Raw genomic sequence first — 18,849 nt, 5'->3', positions numbered from 1 at the left:
GAGAAAAGTTGCTTTGGCTATTTGATGTGGGAGAGAAAAAAAAAAGAAGCAGAACAGAGGAGATTGCTGGCAAAAAGGGAACATGACACAGCTCATAATAAAATGAAAATCAACACTGGCTTGGCTTTAGCTACTCGACAAATGAGTAAGGAATTTTATTTAACAGATAAATTGCCATATGTAGCTCTCTAACAGAATTCATTGTAAAGTATTATCTATTGCAAAGGTTCATATTCGTCCGCACAGTCACACAGAGCCGAAGCACAGCCAAAACAATGTTCTTCCCCGAAACGCATGCAGTTTTGTTTTATACAGCTAGAGAGAGCCAAAAATACCTTTAGGGTATAATATTTGAAAGTTGCCATGAAATCAAAATTGACCCTATTTATTTTCTTAATGCATTGTTACTGGTTTTATTGTTAACAGTTCATCCAAGCATATATTTTTATAAAAACTTTTGACCACACAATTTAAATGTCGACATTTCTTTGCTTATGTCATGAAGCCCTTTGTATATAAAGCATGTTCTATGGCAAAGAGACAAATTTAACAGTGCAGCTTTTAATTAGACATCTTAACAACATAAATCAAAACAGATTACACTCCCCATTAACTGCCAACATACTGATACATGATGTCTATAAATAATTATATTTATTTTGGATATGGGTTTTGAACTTGTTTCAGTTAAGTGCTAAGATCTGCAGGATCAGTCAGTACCAGTAGTTTTAGGGATTTCAGTTGACCTTCTCAAAGTATTCCTTCGAGCCATCTGGAGTCGGCTTAATCTAAAATAAAATAAAAAGTCAATTACATAAATTAAGTCAAAACAAAAGCAACAACCCAACAAACATTTCACACTATTATCTATGGCCATGACAGACCTGCGGAGTTCATATCTGGCTTAAATACTACTCATTTTCAACCAGCTGGTTTTAAAAAATCGTGTGTACAAATTTACAAAAAGGTTTCAATCACTCATTCAGAAGTTGAGGCATTTCAATTTTTAGAAGCATTTTATGCACCAACCACATATTATACAGTGTAATCATTTCATACTTAGACACCAGTAAAACAGTAAAAGCTTACTGTGGGTGACTTTGGGGTCCAGCTGGCAGGACAGACTTCACCATGGGTTTCCACAAACTGGAAGGCCTTGACCAGACGGATGGTTTCCTCAACAGATCGTCCAACCGGCAGGTCATTTACACTCATGTGTCGGATCACTCCATTAGGATCAATAATGAAAAGACCCCTATAATGTGAAACATCATTTAGTGATGGATAATTTGCTAAAAAAGCAAACTATCCAGCTTAGCAATGCATGAAAACAAACATACAGATACAGGAAATAAAACAAATGTTTGAAAATGCCTATAATAAAGTAATCCAAGTACATTGATTAAATGACGGTACCTTAAAGCAATTCCAGGACCCTCAAGCAGGACCCCATAGTCTCTGGACACTTGCTTTGTGAGATCAGCCAACAGAGGAATGTGGATTTTTCCTAATCCTCCACTCTAGACAAACCAGACTTTAGTTGGCAAGCTTAACAATTGGCATGAATTTGATGCTAGTTTCCCAATCCCTTGATCCTATTTAGAGATCTGAGAATGTATAGACCGTAATGTGCACATTGTCAATCGTTGCACTGTTTGAACAACCTGTATACGGTGTGTGTGTGTGTGTATGTGTTTCATTTCAGCCAACTAATCAATAGGGCCTGGTAAACAATGCAAAGTGACAACTGTATTTAGCTGCAGTGTGTACACAGCATTTGTGAAGTTAAGTATAAACCTTTCTCGGGGTGTTGGTCCAGGCCAGGTGGGTAAAGTGAGAGTCCACAGAAACACCGACTACTTGACAGTTCACATCACGAAACTCATTGGCTTTGTCACTGAAGGCGATGATCTCTGTGGGGCAAACAAAAGTGCTGCCGAGTGGGCAGAAATAAAGCAGCATTAAAAAGCATAATCCTAGAGTGATGTACAAATGTAATTACACTTGAGATATTGTAGACAATCTTATGCATGAGTGAACACTGTATTTCCAAACTCCATAAAGGTTATTTAAAAATGATTAGTGTACTACACCAATGAACTTCCGTTAAATTGTGTTAAGAGTTTATTGTTAAGAAAATGTACAATGAAAAACTTACAAATCTAGTGGGTAAAAGAAAAGGACCAGGTATTTGCCCTTGAAGTCTTCTAGGCTGATCTCCTTGAACTCTCCATTGAGAACAGCAGTGCCTTTGAAATGTGGGGCCTGTTGAGTGACTGCTGGGGCCCATCTTGCAGTGGCTGATATTTACAAACATGATAGATTAGCAAAGATAATACTATATTTAATTAAGGGCAAAAACTCAACTCTTTTAAGACTTACTGATTGAGAAGCAAGCTTTTTGTGCAGCAATGCAAGCAAGGGATTGTGGGGCCCTGATCACTGATGGTCCATTGTGAGGGACCAAGACATTCAATCCATTAACCGCAGCTCTTCTTGCCTGTTGTTAAAAGAAGGGGACATACACGAAAGAGCCGTTATACAAATCAGTTATCGCTTTTCAACAGATAGCACCATGCCCTAACACCGTGCACATCGCGTACACATATCTCTCAAACTATACAGGCCCGCTTAATAAGAGGCGCTTTCCAACAATACTGTAAAGTTACACTTTCGAGAACACATTTGTAGAGAGGTTTGTTTCAAAACTTTTATCTAACATAAATTGGCTAATTTTCACGTTAGGTTAAAAATCAAGTAATTTAAAACAAAAAGATCTGCACAAGCTACATGTAACAATTGTTTATTTATGGCAATTCTTCTGACAGGTATTTGACGTGCACATTGTATAGGTATGTGACAAACTGACCTATATACGCACGAGCGCTTTGTTCCCGCGGCTGTGTTCTCAGCAGGTGATCAGCGCCAGGCGCGTTGGTGACTTAGGAAAGCTGTCGTATCTTTGCTTTGTGAATACCTCTAAAGCCCATATACTAGTGACATAAATTACGTCATCACGTTGATTCTCACGTTCGAATTTCCAAGATGGCTGCCGTAAGAAGAAAGCTACAAGCGAAGCAACATTTCTCTCGTGTTTGGCGTCAAAATCCGCTATGAAGGTGAGTATTTTTTTGTTTCAAACCCAATACTTTTGATAGAATATACATTTAACTTGAATTAGGTGAAGTTTGGGATTGATTGTAACATTCGCATGTGTTTTTTTACGATCCGCAAGTGACGTTGTTGTCAAAAGCTGAATCGGCCATTCGGTCATATTGGCTTCCAAAACTTCTCCCAGTTTTCATCAATCCGTGCAGTATTTTTCAAAGTAATCATACAGAACGAAGGTTTAGAATCTCTAGATTACATTATTGTCATGATTTAGTCAAACATATATATAAATACCATGGATGGCTATGGATTTGTTTAGGAACAACTGTGCTTCTGGCTGCCTGCCAAGTCATGTGACCCGTTTCTAGCAAGCTGATTGGCCAAATCTTACAAACATTTTAGCCAATGTGTGCTGTATTATTCTGCACAGAGTTGGTAAAATTTAATTATTTTCACAATTACTGAATGTCTTTAGTACTTGAAGGCCTCATTGCTGTGTGTTGTGAGAATGAATTTCTTTGGCCTACACTGCAAAAAATGCTTTTCTTACTTAGTATTTTTGTTTTGTTTCTAGTCCAAATATCTAAAAATTCTTAAATCAAGAAGCATTTACTAGAGAAGTAAAATGACATAAGAAATTCTATTTTGTTTTAAGATAAAAAGAAAGTCATTTAAGTAATTTTTGCTTAAAACAAGCAAAATTATCTGCCAATGGGGTAAGAAAAAAATCTGAATTCGAATGGAAAACAAGATTATTTTTCTTACCCCATTGGCAGATAATTTTGCTTGTTTTAAGCAAAAATTACTTAAATGACTTTCTTTTTATCTTAAAACAAAATAGAATTTCTTATGTCATTTTACTTCTCTAGTAAATGCTTCTTGATGTAATAATTTTTAGATATTTGGACTGGAAACAAAACAAAAATACTAATTACGCATTTTTTGCAGTGTACTGATGTTTATTCTTAAAAAAAATTCAACATGCATGCATTTATTGATTGCTAAATGATAAATAACAATCATCAATTAATATTACTTCTGAGAAATAAATAATTGTCTATTTTGTAGGTATTTTTACTTCTTGATGAAACAATGCCAGTGGTGGGAAAATAACTTGACTTTCATATCATCCAAGGTGAGTTGTTTTTCATCCTAACAGAAATAAATAGAATTATGGAGTAGTAGTCTTAATATGTATATATTTATTTTAAATTATACTGAAAAACTGGAGTAGGTCGTGTGGTGTTTACATATTTATATTTCCACAACAACAAAATATAAATTTCTTCTAGATGAGCAATTTTGGAACTGCATTCAATATTCATGAATTAAATTGGATATAAATTAAATAAACTTCTTTTTTTCCCCTAGGTTATACCATCATGCCACCAAAGAAAAAGCCAAAGCGGGGATCGTTTTCTCCTCAGCCAGGCCTGTCTCGTCAGTATTTGATGGAACATTTCACTGCTGTACCAGCTAATCATGAGGAGCTAAAGAATGGTCACGTGTTACTCTCATTCATCTCTAATGACCATTCTTGGACGAATGTTGTCCGGGATATAAGTAACAAAATTCCTGACATCTCAATTCTACAGCATCAAGTGGTATCCCTTGTGTCCAGATCATTACAACGATTTAAGAACCTCTCTCGTGATGCAGAGATGGCAAAGTTTAAGGAGATCTGCAATGAAGTTTTCCCTGTTCATCATTCCCCTAGTTCCAGGACTGATCCTCCTACATCTATGAGTGACGAACCCACCTCTCCACAGTTAGAACCTACATCAGTTGAGAATACACCTTCAGCCTCGACCCCTGAATCGATCACCCTTCCACAGCTAAGGGGAGATGTCTCGACTCCACGAAAACTCAAAATGAGGAGAAGACTGGATCTCATGGCAAAATCTAGAAGTGAAATGAAGCAAAAGCATGCTATGGAGATGAAGTTGTTAAGAAAGAAGCTGAGACAGCATAAGAGTGTGAAGTACCTGAACCAGTGTCTTAAAAGGAAAGATGAAATCCTAGAGAGGAAGAAATCTACAATTAGGATTCTTCGACATGAACTGAAAACCACAAAATGTGCTACTGAGCTAGAGGAAACTAAATTTAAGTTGGCCAGACTGAAAAAGAAGCACCGCAGATTGAAGCAGTCCAACAAGAACAGGCGTCTTACTACCGTTAGTAAAAAACTTCATGAGAATGACCATACTAGACTCTCAAACTTGTTAACTGAAAAAGATGATGAGATAAGGTACTTAGAGAATGAAACACTCTGTCTTAAAGAATCCATTACTAATGAAGCGTCTGTTGTGGAGAAAAAAACTAAGAAAGATGAGAAAACGTTCTCATTAGATATGAGACAGATGGTGTATGATTCAATAATCAACCAAGTTCCTACTAAGAATATACCAGTACTCATCAGAAGGTTTGCTATGCGATTTGGAGTAAAGATTGATGCTGTTCCCCACAGAAATACTGTCGAGCAGATGGCCCGGGAGCTTGGTGCGATATCGGACCTACAAACCGCTGAAGTGGCAATGACTACCGAGAACCTTACACTAGGATTTGACTCAACAACACAGGAAGGTGTTCATATAAATAGCATACATCTTACAACTAAAACAAAGTGCTTTGTAGTAGCCATCGATCAGTTACCTGGTGGCACTGCGGAAGACTATGCTGAACATGTGACAAGTTCTATTGATGAACTGGCTAAAGTTTATTCAGGTTTTTATTTCTGTGATTACCAAGACTGCCGTAAATCTATTATCAGCAACATTTCAAATGTTATGACAGACCGCGCAGTTGTAAACCACGCTGCAATCCAGAGAATTTCAGAGTCGTGGGGCAAACCTCTTAATGAGCTTAACTGCCACCTTCATCCCATCGACACCATTGCCAGTTCATGCCGGGCTGCACTGAAGACATTGGAGACTTCTAAGGGACATGTATTTGGTAAAGACTGTCTGGCAGCAAACATTGTCCTCCAAATGAACAAACTCCGTTATAAGGATGGGAAGGGAGACCCAAAGGGTTTCACTACTTTTCTTGAAGATGTCAATTTGCCCCGTGGCTTGTTACCTCGTTATCGCGGGAATCGTCTCCATGTACTTTTTCACCTATGTGGCAAATACATAGAGCATTATGAACTGTTTGAGAAGTTCTTGAGAACTGGGACAGTGTCATGTGGTGGATTGCTGTCAGGTTTGCACAAAGACTTCACTAACCCAACTGCCAAGTTGGAAATCCAGGTCCTCGGCTTGAATGGAAAACTATTATCAGGCCCTTGGATGAAGAAGTTTTACACTTCTGCCGATAAGCAAGTTGATCACCTGGAAGGAATCAGTATTGTCAAAAACGTTCTGTCATCCCTCAAAGAAGCTCAACAGGATCCAATCAGTGTCCTCACTCGTGATACTGATTTTTTTGGTGACACCCTTGACAAGTGTGACTCAACATTAGCCAGACTCCTAGAGTTTCCATCGGACAAAGATTCTTTTGTCAGTATGATGTCTGCCTGTCTTTCTGCTACAACTGCTGTCATAGAAAGACAGTACAAACGATATTTAGAACTGATTGTGACTGATGAATTACGGAAAGAAACAGAAACAGCTAGGCCACACAACATTGACTCTGAAGAAATCATCGGTATGTTTAGTGCTGCCAAGCACCGAGCTCCTAATGCCACCCTATGCTTCATGTCATCTAGGATGAGGGCTCAAAAAAACCATCTAGTTGAGTACCTCGATGAACTGAAAAATCCTGAAAAGGAAAATATCATCTATTGGGCAGTAGGTATGGCTCGAAAGAAAAGACAAATTAATCGGCAAAGTCATGTGGAGATGAGGGGTGAATTATCACGAAGGGCTGCCCTGAAGCGTCAAAAGAAGGATCAAAAGGAGCGAAAAGCTGTTGAAAACAAACTTAAAGTGTTAGATGTGTCCCTGATCGAGAGCGAGTTTCCTGAGTTGGAAGAAAACTCCATTTCTGCTGTGACTGATATTCTCTCTGGTGCTTTAGTGGGCCGTAATATTTGTCATGTATGGTTTGATAGTGATTCTGGGGAGAAGACTGTTTACTCAGGACGTGTCGAGAAACTGAAAAAAAAGAAAAAAGGAACTTATGTAATTGCCTATTGGGGTGAGAATGAATCGTATGATGATGCTGTAGACTTTGAAGTGTCGGCGTATGAATTAGCAGCAGACCTTATATGCCAAGATCTAACATTATCCTAGAGCTGAAACGATTCAACTATTTTAGTAATCGTTTTGTTGACAGAATTGTGTGTGAGTGTGTGAGAGAGAGAGTGTGTGTGTGTGAGAGAGAGGGAGAGTGTGTGTGTATGAGAGAGACAGAGAGTGTGTGTGTGTGTGTGTGAGAGAGAGGGAGAGTGTGTATGAGAGAGAGAGACAGAGTGTGTGTGTGTGTGTGTGTGTGTGTGTGTGAGAGAGAGAGAGAGAGAGAGAGACAGAGTGAGTGTGTGTGAGAGAGAGAGCTAGAGTGTGTGTATGAGAGAGAGTGTGTGTGTGAGAGTGAGGGAGAGTGTGTGTATGAGAGAGAGACAGAGAGTGTGTGTGTGTGAGAGAGAGAGAGAGAGAGAGGGAGAGGGAGGGAGAGAGAGAGAGAGAGAGAGAGAGAGAGAGAGAGAGAGAGAGAGAGAGTGTGTGTGTATGAGAGAGACCGACCGAGTGTGTGTGTGTCTGATTTTGAGCCAGAATTAAAATAAAAGTTCGTATTTTTTGACGAAAACCCTGGCCTGTCTCTTTAGATCTTCTTGTCATGTAAACTAATCTCTATGTAAACTAATCTCTATTTAATCTAATATCATGTAAGCAGAAGTAAAATTGCTTTGTAAGATGACTAAAGAAACTATGAAATTCATGTGGCAATGCCAATTGTCTGTTTAATACAATAAATATGTGATTATACCTTTTATTTGAGAGGATTTTGATTTCATATGGAAAGATATGTGTGGATTGATGCTCTCGGTTTCATTAATTAGTGGTTAATTAGAAATAATAAAAATTTTATATATACCTTTTAAAAAGAGGTCATCTTAATCATGTTGGGCTTTTAATTACCTACACTGTGGTGTTTGAATTATGCAAATAGACCAAGGAATGAGGAAGTTATGATATTTTGAAGTGTTTGGTCAAGCGGAAGAGGTCACAGTTTTTCATTGTTTTATTGGTTTAATTAGATACAAAAATGACCCCAAATTTCCGAATTTAAAAATTCCATAACTTTCTTAATAATTATCCGATTTGAATCATTTAAAAACCATTTTAAAGGTATTTTTATTATCTATCATATGGTTATGATTATATATGAATTTTTTTATATTGATTTTTTTTGTCACATACCTACATTGTATAAGCTGTAAAGGTTAAATGCCGTGAAACGTATCTGCTAACCAAACGACGACTAACAGAGTTTAACCGAATCACACTTGCACCTAATTGTAATTTAGCACATGTTCCTCGTAATAATGTTTCGCAGCAGAAATCTTATTTATCGCTATTGCTAAATGAAACTTACAGAAGTCCTGAGAAGTCTCCCGATGGTGGCTGCCATCTTGCTAATGTGCTCTGCTCAATGAATGCAGTGCGCAATAAAACACCTTGAGCATCAAAGCTGCGCACTAATTTTGCATTAGTTGCGCAGCACACGCACACCGATACAAGAAGTTGCTTAAAAGAATTGTTTAATAATACAAATATATAATAGATAAATTGGTGCAGACAATAATTAAGCCATTTAATACATTAACCATGTAAAGCCTGACATATTAAATACAAGTCCGAAAAATCGATTTTATAGGCTATAAGGTTTGCATACAGTGTAGGCCTATGTCCTACTTCATGTTTTTCGATTTTGTTAGTGAAAAATTTATCTTGACCATAGACTGTAAAAATGATCCCTGATCATGCCGGAGTGTAATTGGATGATGTCTAAGCACGTGACATGCGGAAGCGTCGCAGACTTAAGCATGTCTCATCTGCGTGACCTACACAAGTTAGCCTAAGCTTTGTTAAGAATCATAAAATGAAATGGTAATGCTTGTAGAGCCGGCATTAAAAAGCTAAAATGGACCCCAACTTGCAGTACTGGCAAAACAATGGACAGGTAGGCCTACTTTCTTGAATATGTGTGTCGTTTAAAAAATCACGTTTTGATTGATATTTGTCTTGTTCGTGAAAATTATTATATCAGCGACAAATAAATAAATAAATGAATCATTTTGCAGTCTTTCCTGAGCAGACTGCGTCTCTGGTTCAACATCCTCGACCCCCGTTATGTGTTGTCATCACAGGTGAGTAGCAGCAGCATAATCAGCACATACTGATACTGTAACATCAGTCACACCAGTACTGTCAATTGCTTCTTATAGAATGCCTATATGAACAGTATCTCGCGCACTATACAGGATGAAAAGAACATTGTGATATGTGTCCCTTACATATAACAATGTTTACATTTAATAGATGACAACAAAATACATATTATGATTTTTCCTTAGGCTGAAATTGAGGAGGCTCGGATACTTCTTCAGAAAGAGGGAAATAAACCGAGAAATGAAAAAGTAGGCTGCACAATATGTTTAGTAGTTCATTCATTCATTCATTCATTCATTCATTCATTCATAACAATTCCTGTCTCTTTCTAGGTTGCTAATGCCTGGTTACTGTCTCTTGTAAGTGAATGAATTTACATTTTTCAAGTGAACATGACAAACAAGTATAGATATTCACTGATTCTGCAGACACGGGACAAAAGAGGCTACAGAACTGAAAGAATACGTTATTTTGTATCAATATGTTCACTTCACATATTTTTAGTGGGATATCTTGCTTCTTCTATTGTTTCACAAATGATACTGTGTATGTGAATGTGTAAAGAGTGTTCTGTGGATCACTTCAAAATGGAAATGTTTAAAAGTAATAGAGTACTTTTATGGTTTGATAGAGTTTTATGGTAATAGAGTCCAAATGTGGGTTGAAGAGACTTTTTGCACTAAAGTGAAACATTTGTTAAAGTCAGCATGAAATGGAAGTTGTGAGAGTCATTTGTACCCTATTTTGACATATATCTAAGTGAAATGGCTTCTTGGGGGGGAAAAAAAAGTAGGACGGGACTTGATTTTGTCAACCGGGAATTGATTGGATGGTTGAGGTTTGCTGTTACTGTAATCTCATGTGATTGCCCACCCTCATGCTGAAAAACACACCATCAGAGAGATATTATTTTGATTAAAGCACGGATAAATATTTTTTTGATTTCATGGTGACTTTAACATTTTTTGTCAATAATGTTGTTATACATTTTTAGTCTTCTGTCCATGCTGATACTGGAGCTGTAATCTCACCAGTGTTTCGTCCTCAAGGTATAACAACAAACTTAAGGGTTTGTGTTTTCTGTAATTTATGCACTTGAGATATTTCTTCATTTGTGTGAAGCAATTTGCATTCATCTGAATTGAAAATGTTCTTTTGCTTCTCTGATGACATCTACTTCTTTTTTGTTTTCAGGTTTTCTACCTATATCTGCTCCCTTGGTGAGTTTTTAATTTCAGAATGTGCTTACAATGTGCTGGAGATGAGCAACTTAAAATGTTAATTAGCGAGTTGTGAGTTTTTATAATCCACAAATGAATATATCCACATATTTTTGTTTCCACAGGTTGTTGCAAGTTTAATACCCCACAAAGGCATTAAACATGCTTTGTTTTGGCAAGTAAGTACATTCTACATTTATGTCTTCATTTTAGTTTTTTCTTATCAACTATACATTTTTGTGACAATTTTTGCTATAGTTTTTGCTTCAGGCATACTGTGCAGGATTCAACCATTCTAACAGAAATGCAACAGCGACTAAGGTAAAGAATTATGTTTGAAATAAAATGAAAAACTGCTTTGCTTAGCAAACTGTTTTAACCACAGTGTTACATCCCAGCACGTATTTTCTTTTCTTTTGTGTAAGTGAGTAATAATAATAATAATAATAATAATAATAATAAGAGTGTTCTGATACAGGATTTGAATTGTTATATGTAATTCACTTTTTTTTGCTTAGGATAACACAACATCAATGAAGCAGTCAATTCTTATGGTTGGAACAGTTTCCTACTCAACAATTGCAGGGGTACGAGACATTTTTGTCACTGTCCTGTTTTCTCAGTCAATAAACCATATTCATCTGATGATTTTATGTTTGGAAATTGTTGACACAGGTGTGTGAAACTCATGAAACCTGTCAAGGTTCAAGGGTCATGTCCGGGTCATATTTCACCCCCTGAAATTAAAAGAAAGAAGAAAGATTATATTTACTGTAGTTTACTGAAAATTAAGCCTAATTTTGGACCATTCCGATTTTGAGCATTATTATTATTATTTTAATAATACACATAATACACATTATTGTGTATGACAATTAGGCACACATTTTCTCTAAATTATCATTAACATAATGCAAAAAATCATTTAATTCTCATTAAGGTTTTGTGAGGAAAGTTATAGATTTTAGTTTTTTTCAACACATCATTTGTTGTATTTTAATAGTACAGATAAATATTTTCTTTTGATTTTGGAGTGAAATGAGACCTGGATATGATCTCTTTTCAGGCTCTTCCACAGATTATACTCCAGCGTTTCAGACTCTTCAGTGCTGTGATTGAGACATTCTGTAGAACCTTGTTACCTATTCCTCTCTCAGGTAAGAACACCAATGTATATGCACTCCACCTAGCATATTTACCCAGTTATTTCATACATATTCCTGATCTAAAGTCATAATCATAATACCATTGAAAGGTTTTGAGTTAAATGTGGTTTTCTAGCCTGTCTAGCTGCATTCAGTGTAATGGTGGTGAGAAGTGAAGAGTCCGAAAATGGAATACAAGTGTTTGATTCTAATGGGAATGCTGTCGGAGTCTCAAAGGAAGCTGGTTCCAAGGTGAGACTGAACCTTATTCCACCTAAGCTCCTTATCATTAAATTACTTAAATATATACTGATGAGCCAAAACATGACCAGTCACAGGTGAAGTAAATATCATTGATCATCTCCTAACAAGGCCACATATTAAGGTCTGGGCAGATTAGATGGATGCAGGAGAAATGGCCACGAATAAAGAATTTGACGAGGGCTAAATTGTTATGACAAGGCGACTGGGTCAGAGTATCTTTAAAAATTCAAGGCTCGTGTGTTGCTCCTGGTCAGCAGTGGTGAGAATTTACTAACAGTGGTCCGATGAGGGACAAACCACAAACAGGGTGTTGGGCGCCCTGGGCTCATCGGTGCGTGAGGGCAACGGAGGCTATCCTATCTAGTCTGAGCCAACAGAAGGTCTACTGTGGGACAAGTCACTCAAAATTTGAATGATGGTTATAGGGGGAGTGTGTCACAACACGCAGTGCATCGCACTCTGCTGTGAATGGGACTGTGTAGCTGTAGACCAATCAGAGTGCCTATGATGACCCCGTCCACAGTCGAAAGCACCTACACTGTGCACTCGAGCGTCAGAACTGGATCTTGGAGCAGTGGAAGAAGGTCGCCTTGTGAAGGTCGCGATGAGTCCCATTTTCTTTTACATCACGTGGATGGCCGTGTACATGTGCACCGTTTGCTTGGGGAAGTGATTGCACCAGGATACACTGTGGGATGATGACAAGCCGGTGGACAGAGTGTGATGCTCTGGGCGATGTTCTGCTGGGAAACCCTGAGTCTGGCCATTCATGTGGACGTAAATTTGACACATGCCACCTAACTAAGCATTGTTGCAGACCAGGTACACCCCTTTATGACAATGGTGTTCCCCAGCGGAAGTGGCCTCTTTTAGCAGGATAATGCACCTTGCCACACTGCCCACATCGTTCTGGATTGGTTTGAGGAACATGATGAAGAATTCATGGTGTAGCCCTGGCCTCCAAATTACCCAATCTCAATCCAATTGAGCATCTGTGGGATGTGCTGGACCAACAAGTTCAATCCACAACAGCTCCACCTCGCAACCTACAGGACTTGAAGGATCTGCTGCTAACATCTTGGTGCATCTTCAAGAGTCCTGTAGAGTCCATGCCTCAGCAGGTCGGCGCTGTTTTGGCAGCACGCGGATGACCAACAGCATATTATGCAGGTGGTCATAATGTTTAGTCTCATCTGTGTATATTCTTTACATGTAATTGGTATTCAAAATCTCACATCTAATCATTCATGGATCATTTGGTTTCTACCATCATGTCTTGGTCTTAGGCCATTAAGGAAACAGCCCTCTCAAGAGCGGCTCTCTTTGGCACCACTGCAGCTGTTCCCAGTTTTCTGCTGGCTCTCCTTAAGAGGTACAAGTCAAAATCATCTGCTTTCTGTTTTACAATTTGATTCTTAAAAGTTTTGATTGTCTAAATGTAAAGTCTGCTGTCAATGTTTCAGGGCAAAGTTAGTCCAAAGAAACCCCATGATAATCGCTCCTGTTCGGCATGTCAGTACTGCCATTATTTTTGGCCTGATGATTCCTGTGTCCTTTAGTCTTTTTCCACAGTTTGGCAAGGTAACACACATTAGATAACTGATGTTTGTTAAATGTTAATGCTGATTCATTATATACATTTACCATTTTAATTTGTAAATAAATTCAGACAAGCAACCTATTTTTTGTTTGCAGATAAAGAGGGAGAATTTAGAAGAGGAGTTTCAGTCACTTGAAAGTAATGGGGAACTGTTTTACCACAGAGGACTGTAATGTTGCTATTGCAAACTTGCTTATTTGAGGCTGACATGAAATGACAATGGAAACAATAGAATATACTAAAAGTTCACTGCATTTCAACAAAAATTCAAAATGGTGTAAATTAGAAGTATTAAAAACATACACTCTTTTTTCCAAAGGATTTATTTAATTCTGTACTACTGCCTAATGACCACATTAAGTTTTATAGCTGTACAGGTTTGAATTCATATGAATTTAATAGCTAAATTCACTGCATTGAAATGGATTTTACTAAATAATAACACTTAAACAATTATACCCGTCCCTCACTCTGTTTGTTAGTGTCAATAAAATTTCTGTTGCCACTCATGTATACTTTATTTTGTATATTTAATGATCACACATGCATTTAAAAAAGTATCCAAGGAAACAGCATTTTACAACTCTGAAAATTATCACAATGTTTAAGAATTTAGAGATTAACAGTTTGAATGTCCTCTTTTTTTCAGTATATATTGCACCCAACACATTATCAGAAAATCTTCTATGATCTATTTAGGCACAGAGGATAGCCCTTGATAAAATGGGTTTTCAGATTAATAAGGAGATTAAACATAAAACATATAAAGGAATGCTTAAGTCAATATTATGTGGAAATGCTAAATGTGGGAATGTGTTCCATCCCACAGGAATGACTTTGTATATTTAAATTAGAGTATATAATCATAAAAAGTACTCTTACAGGAATACACCTACAGATTGTTAAGTAACATCCTAACTTTATGATTAGGTTTTGGCACTCAATAGTTTGGTAGAAACGTTTTCAGTGGCTTTACATTCTGAATTTAATGGGACCCTCTAGAGCAATTCAATTTGTTTAATTGAACAATTACTAAAACAGTATTATTATTTTACAGCTGAACAAATGTTAGGCATGAACTAGGCAACCGTCAGCCCTTTGCTACTGGTGTGCAATTATGAAATATTATAAAATTTCTAACAACATGCCAATACCTTGTAAATACTTGCAGAGATATAAATATAAATTGTTCATTGGCTCAAGATCTAAGTGCTACCAAAAGGTTTGATTAATAATTATTTACCTCAAACCTATGTTATTACTTAGAAATGTCACATTCAACATTTGTAATTGCACCCATCATGTTATAGCTATGTGTTGTAAATCTATATCTTTATATTTTCCCAATAAAACTTTTGTCCCATTTACAACCCTGATATTAGAGATTATCCAAATGTTACAATTCATTTTGTGATTCCACTTTGAAAGGTAAGTTCCTATCTCAGTGATTACTGTGAGGCATGCCAGTTGGATGGGATGCACTGATTGGTCAAATCTTCAAGAGTTGCTCAGCTGCAGCTAAGTGGAAGAGGAAGTTTTCAGTCGCTGGAGGGTAATGCCGCTGCTTCAGAGTCTCCAAAGTCAATTTGGAGTTGTCTGCTTCATCAGCAAGAGACATCAGATTACTGAGGATTTCTTTAGTTTTTACTGAAATATCCTGGAAACAGATTGATAAAATAAAAATGGGGTTGGATTAAAACTGCAGTGTTGCAGGATTTCCAAGTCTTGGAAAATTGAAATGCTTCAAAAGTAGATTGTGCTACAGCTATATGATACTTCTTTACTAATACTTAGGACCTTCTTCTTATTACTTACCTTAATAACCTGTGCATCTGTGCGATCAGTGTCCTCTGCAGCCTGGACTATGAAGTTGCCGATCTCTTTATGGAGTTTTCCCATAGCCATTGCCTCTGAAAAAAACAAGTGGTACTTGACAATTCTACTTAGTCTCTATCAATCTGTAAAGCAAAATCTCTCACCTTTGGCATTTTGTGAGACAGTGATCTCACTGTCTGGTAGATTTACAAACACATCAAACAGGTCTGATCTGTCTCTGACTTCAGCATCGACAAACCCTGCAACATACCCTACAGAGATAGTGAACAAGATTCATAAATATTGCAAGAGTGATAACAATAAATTGGGAGAAGGACCTGTTTTCCCTCGTACCTGTACACAGCTTGAGGTTTTCCAGCTCATTATTATCCAGGTGAACAAAAGGGTGGAGTATGGACCAGTCTTTTCTATGCCATACTAGGCCAGGAAGAGCTCTGGTTTTAAAAAGAAAAACACATTTACCACGTCCAGCCTTTTTAGTACATGGTGATTATCGTTAACATGTTCAAAGGTTTGGGGTCAGTACGATTTATTTTGGTTTTCTTCTTGAAATAAATTAATCAATCTAAGACCCCAATGGTTGACTGTTTATCCTTACATGATGTGCAAAAAGAAAGCACCTGCTGCTCTTTGTTACAGCACCACAGGACATAAACACTAAGATACTTAAATTCAATGTGACATGCGGTTTTCAACATATTTTACTTCCATACTCTGACATTTCTCATTTGAATTAATGTACGTCAATGAATCATGCACAATGCGATTAGGAATATAAATAGTCAACTTTGATTTCATGTTAACTTAATGATCATGTTGTGCAATTAACATTTCCATGGTTACCTTGTGAACTCCAGCAGCGCCTCAATCCGTGGGTGATAGACCACCACTCTTTTTTTCAGCATTAGTGCTGTGTAAAGGATGATGGTCTCCATACCAAATTGTGACACAACATCTAAAATAAAGATGGAATATCTCATGACATAAATGTTTTACAGAATTAAGATGCTTTCTAGAAAGATTTCTCAAATAACAACCATGAAGCCAGTTGGAGCAAATGGCTATGGTACCAAAAGAAAGTAAACATTAGATGATTTTAGCAGTTAATTTCTTGTTTCATGTTGCCATAAGTGCTTGTAATGTTCATTTTAAAGGTGCACCCCTAACCTTTTAAGGAGCCAGCCAGGTAGGCCTTCCTGACGTCATAATCTTTGATAAGGAAGGAACCGTTCTCATCACTCTGGCATATCCCTTTGGTCAGAACAGCAATGTAGCCTTCCATCATCTTCACAGGACTTCCATGTTTAATATACATCCTGAGCAAAAACAATGTTAAAGATGCAACATCACAAACACACAAAAACTTGGTGTATGTCCTTAGAAATGACTTAATGACAAACAAAAGATGCTCACTGAAAGTAATAATGCTAATTGACCAATTATTTAAACTCAAAACAAAAATCTACACTCAAGCGGGAACCTCTATGTTGCGCACTAAATGGTTTTTACTTAAATTAAACCTACCTGCACAGAACTCTACTGAATGCAGCATATTTTTCAGGGTTGAAGTCCTTAGCTGTGACAACTATTGAGAAATGTGTCACCTTTGAATGAAATTGAGCAGTCAGTTAGCAAGCCGGAATGATTCTGATCATTTATTTAAATTAAAAATAAGTACCATCTGTCTACAAAGCATTCAGCACTTACGGTGAAAGGCATGTAATGAGATATACTAAGTTGTCAGATTTGTCACAAAAGAAGTTATAATTGCAATATATTATAGCAGTGCTTCTCCAAGCCCCCCTATTGTCCACGACAATATTCAAACAATATATCCCCCTAGTTATATAGCCCTTGTTTTGTTTTTTAAAAATATATAAAGGTTTTTACAAGATTGGGAACAGTTTTAAAGGAAACAAACAGTTGTTGAGAGGGTAAATATTAGTGCTGTCAAATTGATTAATCGCATCTAATATTAAAGTTTGTGTTTACATAATATGTGTGTGTGTGTGTGTATATATTATTACATTTATATATATATATATATCGGTGTGTGTGTGTGTGCATGTATGTGTAGATGAATTAAGTCATTCATTCAGGTTTAGAATGACATAAAAGATGGGTAAATAAACAAATTGTTCATTTTACGTTATTTGAGCACAGGTTTGTAAGCTTTCAGGATGGCAGTGGTGTCCTAATCATGAAGTCTGGTACCTTTTTAAGCGCAGTTGGTTCCTGAACCTCGACAGTGGTGATGTAGTACCAGGTTCTGCAGTACTGTCCGAACACAAACGTGTGCAGCACCCGATTGTCCAACGTCAGGCAACATTTTCTCAACAGAACCTCTCGCAGATCAGCACCAATGGAAGGATAGCACCAAACCCAAAGCGTGTCTGCATTTACATCTTTCTCTGTGTATGGGGGACAAATTCAATTACTGACAAAATAATCATTATTCTATAACTAAAGGGACAGTTTTCCCAAAAGTATTCTGTCATATGGCCTTTTTCCTCTGCAGAAAACAAAATAAGATGTTAGACTCAGTCACCATTTCCTTTCACTGCATCCATTTCCACAAAATGAAAGTGAATAGTGACTGTCAAAAAAAGTGCTGTCACTCTGCCTAACAACTCTTTGTGTTTTCTTTAAGGAAAAAACAAAAAAAACATTCTGGTTGGGAAAAATATGAGGGCGAGTAAGCTACTACAGAACTTTTTGAGTGGGTGAACTAATGCATACAATGTACATACAAATGTTATATTTTCCCGTTATTTCGATCTTACCAATAAGTCCAAGACTCAGCATCAAGTCAGATGTAGCCATATTCCATTCCTTATCCACGTTAATCTGTTTCTAATACTTTAATGATTTATAAACAGTTATGTCTACAGCAGTTTGGATAGCAGATTAAAATGTTTTTCAGAGCGAATAGACATAACCCATTGTCAAATATGCCGGGACAGTATATCCAAAAAAAAAAAACAATTAAAATGCCAAAACGGTTCTCCTTGCAAAATAGATGTTAGTGTTGAATCCAGCTGCAGTTTTCTTTTGAAAGCCTAGCGTTACGAATTATCAATTAGTTTCTAGTATATCAGTGTAGGTGAATCAGATGTGGAATTGCAATAATTCCGGCGAGTATGTGTATCAAAGAAATATAAAGAGGAAAACGATAAACATAAAATGAAAACTTATCAAGAACAGTGAATCTCCACTACTGGTCAAGTGACCAACATGCCTTCTTCCGGGTTTAATTCTCTGAGTTCAACCAAAATATTCAGAAACATATTGCCATCTAGTGTGTTGGTGCGTTTAAAGTTCAAACCTATTTTTTACAGTCT

At 37.0% G+C, this 18,849-nt stretch overlaps 4 protein-coding genes across 4 annotated transcripts; 2 read left to right on the top strand and 2 right to left on the bottom strand.

Moving 5' to 3' along the window:
* Positions 1–120: 120 nt before the first annotated feature.
* Positions 121–8,778, bottom strand: prdx3 (peroxiredoxin 3). The gene is made up of 7 exons (XM_079854784.1): positions 8,647–8,778; positions 2,383–2,500; positions 2,159–2,300; positions 1,798–1,933; positions 1,417–1,520; positions 1,090–1,255; positions 121–788 (listed from the first exon to the last, which is right to left on the bottom strand). The coding sequence occupies exons 1-7, from the start codon at positions 8,680–8,682 to the stop codon at positions 738–740; spliced, it is 753 nt and encodes a 250-aa protein (XP_079710910.1). The 5' UTR covers positions 8,683–8,778; the 3' UTR covers positions 121–737.
* Positions 2,996–8,036, top strand: LOC307148871 (uncharacterized protein). Its single transcript, XM_079854779.1, has 3 exons — positions 2,996–3,119; positions 4,180–4,246; positions 4,483–8,036. Exon 3 carries the CDS (start codon positions 4,494–4,496, stop codon positions 7,341–7,343), a length of 2,850 nt encoding a protein of 949 aa, XP_079710905.1. The 5' UTR covers positions 2,996–3,119; positions 4,180–4,246; positions 4,483–4,493; the 3' UTR covers positions 7,344–8,036.
* Positions 8,779–9,051: 273 nt separating the features above from the next.
* On the top strand, positions 9,052–14,177 carry sfxn4 (sideroflexin 4). The gene is made up of 14 exons (XM_079854783.1): positions 9,052–9,234; positions 9,356–9,421; positions 9,629–9,691; positions 9,776–9,802; positions 10,438–10,492; positions 10,638–10,663; positions 10,789–10,842; positions 10,922–10,984; positions 11,182–11,250; positions 11,730–11,820; positions 11,945–12,060; positions 13,359–13,444; positions 13,536–13,653; positions 13,768–14,177. Exons 1-14 carry the CDS (start codon positions 9,196–9,198, stop codon positions 13,843–13,845), a joined length of 951 nt encoding a protein of 316 aa, XP_079710909.1. The 5' UTR covers positions 9,052–9,195; the 3' UTR covers positions 13,846–14,177.
* dennd10 (DENN domain containing 10) lies at positions 13,986–18,774 on the bottom strand. Its single transcript, XM_079854781.1, has 9 exons — positions 18,292–18,774; positions 17,723–17,919; positions 17,033–17,112; positions 16,676–16,824; positions 16,352–16,463; positions 15,842–15,942; positions 15,652–15,759; positions 15,488–15,582; positions 13,986–15,329 (listed from the first exon to the last, which is right to left on the bottom strand). Exons 1-9 carry the CDS (start codon positions 18,329–18,331, stop codon positions 15,162–15,164), a joined length of 1,050 nt encoding a protein of 349 aa, XP_079710907.1. The 5' UTR covers positions 18,332–18,774; the 3' UTR covers positions 13,986–15,161.
* Between the last annotated feature and the right edge of the window lie 75 nt (positions 18,775–18,849).

The sequence above is a fragment of the Squalius cephalus genome (assembly GCF_949319135.1).
Source record: "Squalius cephalus genome assembly, chromosome: 21".
In the NCBI taxonomy this organism is placed as follows: Eukaryota; Metazoa; Chordata; class Actinopteri; order Cypriniformes; family Leuciscidae; genus Squalius; species Squalius cephalus.
This window is presented reverse-complemented; position numbering and strand designations above follow the sequence as displayed.